Source organism: Rhinopithecus bieti, unplaced genomic scaffold (genome assembly GCF_001698545.2).
Source record: "Rhinopithecus bieti isolate Rb0 unplaced genomic scaffold, ASM169854v2 scaffold_28055, whole genome shotgun sequence".
In the NCBI taxonomy this organism is placed as follows: Eukaryota; Metazoa; Chordata; class Mammalia; order Primates; family Cercopithecidae; genus Rhinopithecus; species Rhinopithecus bieti.
In genome coordinates, this window is record NW_016812914.1 from 1,717,619 (window position 1) to 1,726,899 (window position 9,281).

General features: G+C 55.0%; 1 protein-coding gene across 1 annotated transcript in view; it reads right to left on the bottom strand.

Annotated features, from left to right (window-relative positions):
- ANKRD24 (ankyrin repeat domain 24) overlaps positions 1 to 9,281 on the bottom strand; it is a 29,932-nt gene that overhangs the window by 10,091 nt on the left and 10,560 nt on the right. The window contains exons 7-14 of the mRNA XM_017847152.1: positions 8,392 to 8,437; positions 7,083 to 7,163; positions 6,848 to 6,955; positions 4,519 to 4,557; positions 4,334 to 4,432; positions 1,532 to 1,604; positions 1,175 to 1,293; positions 3 to 1,027 (exon numbers count right to left, since the gene is read on the bottom strand). Coding sequence (XP_017702641.1) covers positions 3 to 1,027; positions 1,175 to 1,293; positions 1,532 to 1,604; positions 4,334 to 4,432; positions 4,519 to 4,557; positions 6,848 to 6,955; positions 7,083 to 7,163; positions 8,392 to 8,437 — 1,590 coding nt within the window. The remainder of the gene's footprint in view (positions 1 to 2; positions 1,028 to 1,174; positions 1,294 to 1,531; positions 1,605 to 4,333; positions 4,433 to 4,518; positions 4,558 to 6,847; positions 6,956 to 7,082; positions 7,164 to 8,391; positions 8,438 to 9,281) is intronic.

The window sequence follows — 9,281 nt, forward strand, 5'->3', positions numbered from 1 at the left end:
CCCGGTCTCGGAGATCCTCCCGGGCCTGCTCCAGGGCGGCCCGCAGCTGTGCGGTGTCGCTGCCACCACCCACCACGCTGGCCCCGCTGCCCTCGGCCTCGCGGACGCGCTCTCGCAGCCGGCCCGCCTCTGCTTCCGCGGCCTCGCACTTCCCCAGGGCCGCCTCCAGCTCCGCAGCTGCCTCCCGCTCCCGCTGCCGGAGCGCCTCCTCCAAGCCGCGAATCCTGGTCTCCAGCTCTACTTGAAGCTTTTCCGAGGCCTCTGCGGCACCAGGATGTAGGACGGGGCCAGCAGAGACCCCCAGGGCCATGGCTTCTACCCCTGGGTTCTCTACACCTGTGGCACTGACTCCTGTGGCTTCCACCCCCGTGGCCCTAGAGCCTGTGGCCTCCATGTTTGTGGTGCCTGTGGCCTCCATGTTTGTGGTCCCTGTGACTGGGGGCTCTGGTTGCCCAGCACCCACTCCGCAGGCCTGCACTTCTGCTTCCTCTGCTTTTGTTTTTGTGGCCTCCATTCCTGTGGCCTCTGTGTCTGTGGTCTGCGCTCCTGTGAGCTTAGTTTCCATGTTTGCTTCCTCTTCTACAGTCTCCATTTCTCTGACCTCAGCTCCTGTGAGTTTTGTCTCTGTGGCCATGACTCCTGTGGCCTCAGCTCCCGTGGCCTCAGCTGCCATGGACGTGGCTTCCATAGTCCTGGCTTCCATGGTTTCATCTCCTGCAGCCTTCTCATCTGTGGTCTCGGCTCCGTTAACTTTGGTTTCTGGAGCCACTGAGCCATTTAGCTCCATGTGGGTTGGTCTGTTTTTGGTGGCTGTGGCTCCAACACCCTCACTCTCCCCACAGGCTGCCCTCTCTTCTCTGGGGACCTCTCCTGTCTCCTGCTGCCTCAGTGCCTGCAGGGCCTCAGCATGCTGCCTGCGCAGCTGGTCAAACTCGGCCCGGAGAGAGTCATAGAGGGCAAGAGGGATGACCTCTGCTGAAGCTTCCACTTCCATCTGTGTCTCGTCCTTCTCAAAGTTCTCCAGGATCTGGGGAGTGGGGTGGGGGGCAGGAGTCTGGTAGGGGTTGATGTGATCGTGGGGACACAGGGCAGCTTTGCCACTTTCCCTGCCCACCCTGACCTCAGGGAAGCAGCCCTAGGTCCTCAGATCTGTCCCCAGCCTCACTTTCCCTACCTGGACCTTCTCCATCAGTTCCTGGTTCTGTCTGGTGAGCACAGCCACCTGTTCCTGCAGTGAGGCCAGGCGTTCCTGGGCCGACGGGCTGAGTTGCCTGGACAGCAGCGCCTCGGCCCCTGGAGGGGAACACAGAGTCAGGCCCCGGGGGCCTGGGCCACAGGGGACAGGAGGTGGGGGGCTGGAGTGGTGGATCAGGGTCCCCAGGGCAGGCTCAGACAAGCAGAATTTTAAAAATGGAGGAGTACATACCTCCCTCCCAGCTTCAAACTCCCCCACATCTAGAGGTCCAGGCTCCGTCTCCCAGGGCCCCAGGGGACAAGGCGGCCAGGAGTGCGTGGGGAGGTGGGGGCTCACCTGGAAAGTCAGGCAGCTCACCCTCCTCATCCTGCAGAGTGGTCACATCGTAGCTCGTATTCTCCCGCTCGTTCTGGGGGTGGGGAGCAGAGTCCAGCTTGGGGTTCTGCTCTCAGCCCCTGTGTGTTCCCACCAAGACTCCAGTGGGGACTGGGCTGTTCACATATCTGTATGTCTCCCATGAGCACCAGATGGCTGCATTTGGCCCACCAGACTTGGCCCACAAGGATTTAGTGAGCGCCTTCTATGTCCTTTGCCACCCCCCTTCCCCCCGCTTTTTTAAAATTACTATTTTGGAGCCAGGGTCTTAATCTGTCACCCAGGTTGGAGTGCAGTGGTGCGATCATAGCTCACTGCAGCCTCCAACTTCTGGGCTCAAACAATCCTCCCACCTCAGCTTCCCACGCAGCTGGGACTATGGGTGCGCAACACGACACTTGACTAATTTTTAATTATTTTTTTTTGCAGAGCTGCAGTCTCGTCACGTCGCCCAGGCTGGTCTCGAACTCCTGGGTTCGAGCCATCCTCCTGCCTCAGCCTCCCAAAGTGTTGGGATGACAGGCGTGAGCCACTGTGCCTGGCCCCGTTTTTTTTCTTTGTCCCAGGCTGGAGTGCCGTGGCATGATCTCGGCTCACCGCAACCTTCGCCTCCCAGATTCGAGCGACTCTCCCACCTCAGCCTCCAGAGTAGCTGGGATGACAGGCACGCACCACCATGCCCGGCTAATTTTTGTATTTTTAGTAGAAGCGGGGTTTCACCACGTTGGCCAGGCTGGTCTCGAACTCCTGACCTCTGGTGATCTGCCTGCCTCGGCCTCCCAGAGTGCTGGGATTACAGGAGTGAGCCACCGAGCCTGCCTCCATTTTTTAACTAGGTTGTTTTTTGGGTATCGAGTTGTATTAATTCCTTACATATTTTGGGTATGAGCTCCTTATCAGATGCATGGTGTATGCCAGCATCCCCCAGCTTCCTGGTCTATGTGCCATGGGGGTTTCCCTCCTGGCTGAGGGGACCTCGGGGGAGGCTCTGGTTACCTGTGGGTGTGTTTGTCTGCATGAGAGTGGATGCGACAGTATCTGTTTGGCATGCAGATAGCTGGCTGGAGGTGTGTCTGTGATTATAGGTTGGCTGGAGGTGTGTCTGTGATTATAGGCTGGCTGGAGGTGTGTCTTTGTGATTATAGGTGTGGGTAGAGTGTTGTGGATATGTCTTGGGGCCCCTAACTTCCTGTGACTCTGTGTGATTACATGCTTGAGTTTTTGATTGTTGATTTGTTCTGAGGGAGTCTCGCTCTGTCACCCAGGCTGGAGTGCAGTGGCACGATCTCGGCTCACTGCAACCTCTGCCTCCTGAGTTCAAGCGATTCTCCTGCCTCAGCCTCCCGAGCAGCTGGGATCACAGGCGCCCACCACCACGCCCAGCTAATTTTTGTATTTTTTAGTAGAGATGGGGGTTTCCCCATGTTGGCCAGGCTGGTCTCAAACTCCTGACCTCAGGTGATCCACCCGCCTCGGCCTCCCTAAGTGCTGAGATTACAGGTGTGCGCCACCGTGCCCGGCCTCATGCTTGAGTTTTAGGCGGGTGTGTGTGGCTGTGTTTTTAATGTGCCTGTGGATCTCGGTGTTTGTGTGTACGGTTGTCTGTATATATATATGTTTGCATAATTATGTGTTTTCAGAAATACTGGCGGGGCATGGTGGCTTATGCAATCCCAGCACTTTGGGAAGCAGAGATGGGAGGATTACTCGAGGCCAGGAGTTCGAGACCAGACTGGGTAACATAGTGAGACCCCCATCTCTCCAAAAAGAAAAAAATTAGCCAGGTGTGGTGGCACACGCCTATGGTCCCAACTACTCGGGAGGCTGAGGTGGGAGGATTGCTTGAGGCCAGGGAAGCCAAGGCTGCAGTGAGCCATGATCATGCCACTGCACTCCAGCCTGGACCACAGAACAAGACCCTGTCTCAAAAAAAAAAAAAGAAGAAGTATTTGTTGCATGTGTATGTATTTGTGGGCATGTTGTCTGTGTGTGACTGCACGAGATGGATGCATGCACAGTGCCTGTGTGTGTGATGATGTATTCTTGGACGTGTTTCTTGCGTGTCTGTAAACTGTGTGTTTGTGGGTGTGCCTGCTGTTATCTGTGCTCTGCCACGTGCATAGAGAGTGGTTATCCATCCCTGTGTGTATGCGTATGCTTAAAGAAAAGTCCTTTCTGGGTCTGGGTGTGGTGGCTCACACCTGTAATCCAGCACTTTCGGAGGCCAAGGTAGGCGGATCACCTAAGGTCAGGAGTTCAAGACCAGCCTGACCAATATGGTGAAACCCCATTTCTACCAAAAATACAAAAGTTAGCCGGGCGTGGTCGCGTGCACCTGTAGTCCCAGCTACTCGGGGGGCTGAGGCAGGAGAATGGCATGAACCCGGAAGGCAGAGGTTGCCGTGAGCCGAGATCACAAGAGCCGAGATCACACCATTGCACCCCAGCCTGGGTGACATAGCAAGACCCTGTCAAAAAAAAAAAAAAGGAAGGAAGGAAGGAGGAAGGAAGGAAGGAAGGTCGGTCGGTCTCGATCTCCTGACCTCGTGATCCACCTGCCTCGGCCTCCCAGAGTGCTGGGATTACGGGCGTGAGCCACTGCGCCCAGCCGTGACTACAGGTTTGTGAGTGCATGTGTCTGGTGGGTGCATTTGCATGTGTGTGAGGCTGTGCGTGCACTGGTGTGGCTGTCTTTTTCACTGCGGCAGGAGAGAAGTTCCCCCACCCAGCCCCAGCCCAGCCCCGACTCATCACTGCTCCTACCTCCAGCAGGGACAGCCGGCTCTGCAAACTCTCCACCTCCCGTCCCAGGCTCTCCTTCTCCTCCTGTCTCTCCACCAGCAGCTGCTGCAGCTCTTGCACCTGTGAGCAGCAGTGGACGCTCAGCTGCCTCTGGGAGGAAAGGTTGAGCAGGGGGAGGGCCGGCTCCTCCCCACCTTCCCACCTACCTGTCTCTCCAGGCTGTGCAGGGAGCTGGCCTCCGGGGACTGATGGGAGAAGCAGGGACAGGGGGTTGGATCTGGGCAGAAGGTCTCCCTGCCCCACCTCCTGCTTCACAGTCTCCATTCCATGCATATTCACGCATTCCATGTGCAACTATTGAGCACCTACTGCATTCTGCCTGCTTTCTCATTACTATTTATTGAGTGGCTGCCGTGTACCAGGCACCATTCTGTTTAATCACTCATTACTAAGTATTTATTGGGCACCTGCTGTATGCTGGGCCCCATTCATTCCTATTTATTAAGCGCCTACTGTGTGCTAGCTATTGTTCTTTCACTCAGTATTTATTGAGCACCTACTGTGTGCCACCATGCACCATTCTGACCAGTCATTCATTTCTAAGTATTTATTGAGTGCCTGCTGTGTGCCAGTATGCACCATTCTGGCCATTCATTACTAAGTACTTATTAAGCACCTGCTGTATGTCAGGCACCGTTCCATCCACTCATTCATTCACTCAACAAGTTTGTTTTGTTGTTGTTGTTGAGATGGAGTCTTGCTGTGTCACCCAGGCTGGAGTGCAGTGGCGCGATCTTGGCTCACTGCAACCTCTGCCTCCCAGGTTCAAGCAATTCTCCTACCTCAGCTTCCCAAGTAGCTGGGATTATAGGCCCCTGCCACCACGCCCAGCTAATTTTTTTTGTTTTTGCTTTTTGTTTTTGAGATGCTCTGTCGCCCAGGCTGGAGTACAGTGGCACAATCTCAGGTCACTATAACCTCAGCCTCCTGGGTTCAAGCGATTCTCATGCCTCACCCTCCCAAGTATCTGGGACTACAGGTGCACACCACCATGGCTGGCTGATTTTTTGTACTTTTAGTAGAGACAGGGTTTCGCCATGTTGGCCAGGCTGGTCTTGAACTCCTGACCTCAGGTGATCCGCCTGTCTCGGCCTCCCAAAGTGCTGGGATTACAGGCGTGAGCCACGGCGCCTGGCGCAGCTAAATTTTTTTTGTATTTTTAGTAGACACAGTGTTTCACCATGTTGGCCAGGCTGATTTCCAACTCCTGACCTCAAGTGATCCGCCCACCTCAACCTCCCAAAGTACTGGGATTACAGGCGTGAGCCACCGCGCCCAGCCAGAAAGTTTGTACTGAGTGCCTTTTCTAGGGCAGACCCTGGTTTCGGCCATTCATTCATCCACTCACTTGAATATTCATTCACCCAATCAATATTGATGACGCCCATACTGTGACCCAGGCACGACCAGCCATGCCTGCCCTCACAGGCTCACAGTCAAATGGGTGGACATACATAAAATAAATGCATGCCCAAGAGCAGTAAGTGCTACAAATGAAAATAAAGAGGCCAGGCACAGTGGCTCACACCTGCAATCCCAGCACTTTAAGAGGCCGTGGTGGGTGGATCACCTGAGGTCAGGAGTTCGAGACCAGCCTGGCCAATGTGGTGAAACTCCGTCTCTAACAAAAATACAAAATTAGCTGGGCGTGGTGGTGGTCGCCTGTAATCCCAGTTGCTTGGGAGACTGAAGCAGGAAACTTGTTTGAACCCGGGAGGCAGAGGATGCAGTGAGCCGAGATCGTGCCATTGCACTCCAGCCTGGGCAACAAGAGTGGCAACAAAACAAAACAAAAAATAAATAAATAAAAAATAAAGCGAACTAACGAGTTGGCAGGGGGAAGCAGGTGTTACCATTTTTTTTTTTTTTTTTTTTTTTTTTTAAGATGGAGTTTCACTCTTGTTGCCCAGGCTAGAATGCAATGGCACGATCTCGGCTCACAGCAACCTCCGCCTGCCAGGTTCAGGCGATTCTCCTGCCTCAGCCTCCTGAGTACCTGGGATTAAGGCATGTGCCACCACGCCCAGCTAGTTTTGTATTTTCAGTAGAACCGGGGTTTCTCCATGTTGGTCAGGCTGGTCTCAAACTCCTGACCTCAGGTGATCCACCTGCCTCGGCCTCCCAAAGTGCTGGGATTACAGGCCGAGCTACCGTGCCTGGTCGGGTGTTACAATTTTAAGAAGTGGGCATAGGAGGTGTCTTTGGCAAGGGGCCTATAAAGCAGGTGAGGTAAAGAGCTGTGGGAACATCTGGGGCTAGAGCATTCCAGGCAGAGGACCCAGGCCGTGCAAAGGCCCTGAGGCAGGACCGTGCCTGGTGAGTTGGAGGAACAGTGAGGAGGCCCAAGTGGCTGCAGCAGAGTGGGGAGGGGGAGAGATGGAGGAAGGAAGGTGGGAGAAAAGTAGGGGGATCTTCATGCCTGCATTGACCCCACCTGGGCTTGGCCCCACCCCTAAATCTTGGAGGCCTCCTAACCTCCTGCTGCCTCCGTTCCTTGTGCTGTTCCAGGCCCCGGATCTTCTGCAGGAGGTGGCCCCTCTCCTGGCGCAGCCTCACGATCTCCTCATAGGCATCTCGATCATCCTGTTTCCCTCCCCGCCCACGGCCTTTAGATGGGGCCTAAGGTTTCCCCATCCCAGGTCTCAGCCAGAGCCCCACCCTGTGCCTGGGGGCTCCCCACGCCTCCTCCCGTACCCGGAGCATCTCTCACCGGCATGGGGATGCTGGCAGGAGGTGGAGGCGCCTTCCGCTTCTTGAGAGCCCCCTGCTTTCCATGGCTGGACATAGAATTCTGGGAAGGGAGGGGGCAGATCGGGGGTCCATGCCAGCCTCCCCGACAGTAAACCAACCTAGCCAGCCCCAGTCATGGCCTGACTTCCCGTAAACACGGAACCAGCCCCTGCCTCCTCCCCGTTGCTTATCCCAGCAAAACGCAGACAAGACCACCTCCCTGTACGTTCCAGATCTTACTCTTTACTCTCTGCTCCTCTCTGTGCCTCAGTTCTTCGCCCAGCTAGACCACACTGCCCACATGTTTTCACTCCTCTGTGGAACAGAGATGCTTTAAAACTGGGAGAGGGGCTGGGCGCGGTGGCTCACACCTGTAATCCCAGCACTTTGGGAGGCCAGGGCGGGTGATCACTGGAGGTCAGGAGTTCGAGAGCAGCCTGAACAACATAGAGTGAAACCCTGTTTCTACTAAAAAATACAAAAAATTAGCTGGGTGTGGTGGCACACGCCTGTAGTTCCAGCTACTCAGGAAACTGAGGCAGAAAAATCACTTGAACTCGGGAGGTGGAGGTCACAGTAAGTTGAGATCACACCACTGCACTTCCAGCCTGGGTGACAGATCGAGACTCCATCACTCAAAAAAGAAACAAAACAAAAAACAAACAAACAAAAAAACTGGGAGGGGCTGGGCCCGGTGACTCACGTCTATAATCCCAGCACTTTGGGAGGCTGAGGTGGGTGGGTCACTTGAGGCCAGGAGTTTGAGACCAGCCTGGCCAACATGGTGAAGCCCCGTCTCTACTAAAAATACAAAAGTTAGCCAGGTGTGGTGGGTGCCTGTAATCCTAGCTACTAGGGAGGCTGAGGCAGGAGAATCACTTGAACTCAGGGGGTGGAGGTTGCAGTGAGCCAAGATCAAGCCACTGCACTCCAGCCTGGGCGACAGAGCGAGACTCCGTCTCGCGGGGAAAAAAAAAAAAACTGAAAGAGGGGAAGAGGCCGATCTGCTTCCCTCCCTGAAGACAACAACCCTCAACAACCTCAGTCCCCACTGCCCTCCCACCCCAGCCCCGTAATTTGGACCCATCCCCCCAGTATTCTCACCCAGTTCTGGGAGTTAGGCTGGGCACACTGCCGCCACTTGGTGGCAGCATACCCTGAAGGTAGCATTCTTTCCAAACAGGTTTTCCCAGGTCTAACTTCCTTCTCTTCTCACAGAGCTTGGGGCAGGGGGGAAGTTAGTGTGGTTGCAGGGAGGAGGGGCTCCTTCACTGCTTAGGGGTCCATACCTGAGATGACGCCTCGCCTGAGTCATCCTCTGTGAGGGCCGGGGAGAGAGGGAAGCAGGGTCAGACGTTCTGTTCCCAGCCCCAGGAAGGGCATTGGTGGGCCCCAGGGACTTGTAGGGGGCTCCTGATTTCCCCAAGAATCAGGGCGTTTAAGGTAGAAATCTGGTGCTTGGGTAGAGTGCTGAGAGAGCGACTTGGGACTCTTAAAAAGAGAGGACAGGCCAGGTGCGGTGGCTCATGCCTGTAATGCCAGCATTCTGGGAGGCCGAGGCAGGTGGATCACCTGAGTTCAGGAGTTCAAGACCAGCCTGGCCAACGTGGCAAAACCCCAACTCCACTGAAAATACAAAAAGTAGCCAGGCGCGGCGGCAGGCACCTGGAGTCCCAGCTACTCAGGAAGATGAGGCAGGAGAATTGTTTGAACCACATGTGGCTAATTTTTGTATTTTTAGTGGAGATGGGGTTTCACCATGTTGGTCAAGCTGGTCTCGAACCCCTGACCTCAAGTGATTTGCCCACCTCGGCCTCCCAAAGTGCTGGGATTACAGGCGTAAGCCACCACGCCCAGCAGGGGTCCCCTTCTTAGGAGACACAAAGTTTTGTTTTGTTTTGGTTTTGTTGTGGTTTTATTTTTGTTTGTTTGTTTTTGTTTTTTGGGTTTTTTTTTGAGACGGAGTCTCGCTCTGTCGCTGGGGCTGGAGTGCAGTGGCCGGATCTCAGCTCACTGCAAGCTCCACCTCCCAGGTTTACGCCATTCTCCTGCCTCAGCCTCCGGAGTAGCTGGGACTACAGGGACCGGCCACCTCGCCCAGCTAGTTTTTTGTATTTTTTAGTAGAGACGGGGTGTCACCATGTTAGCCAGGATGGTCTCGATCTCCTGACCTCGTGAT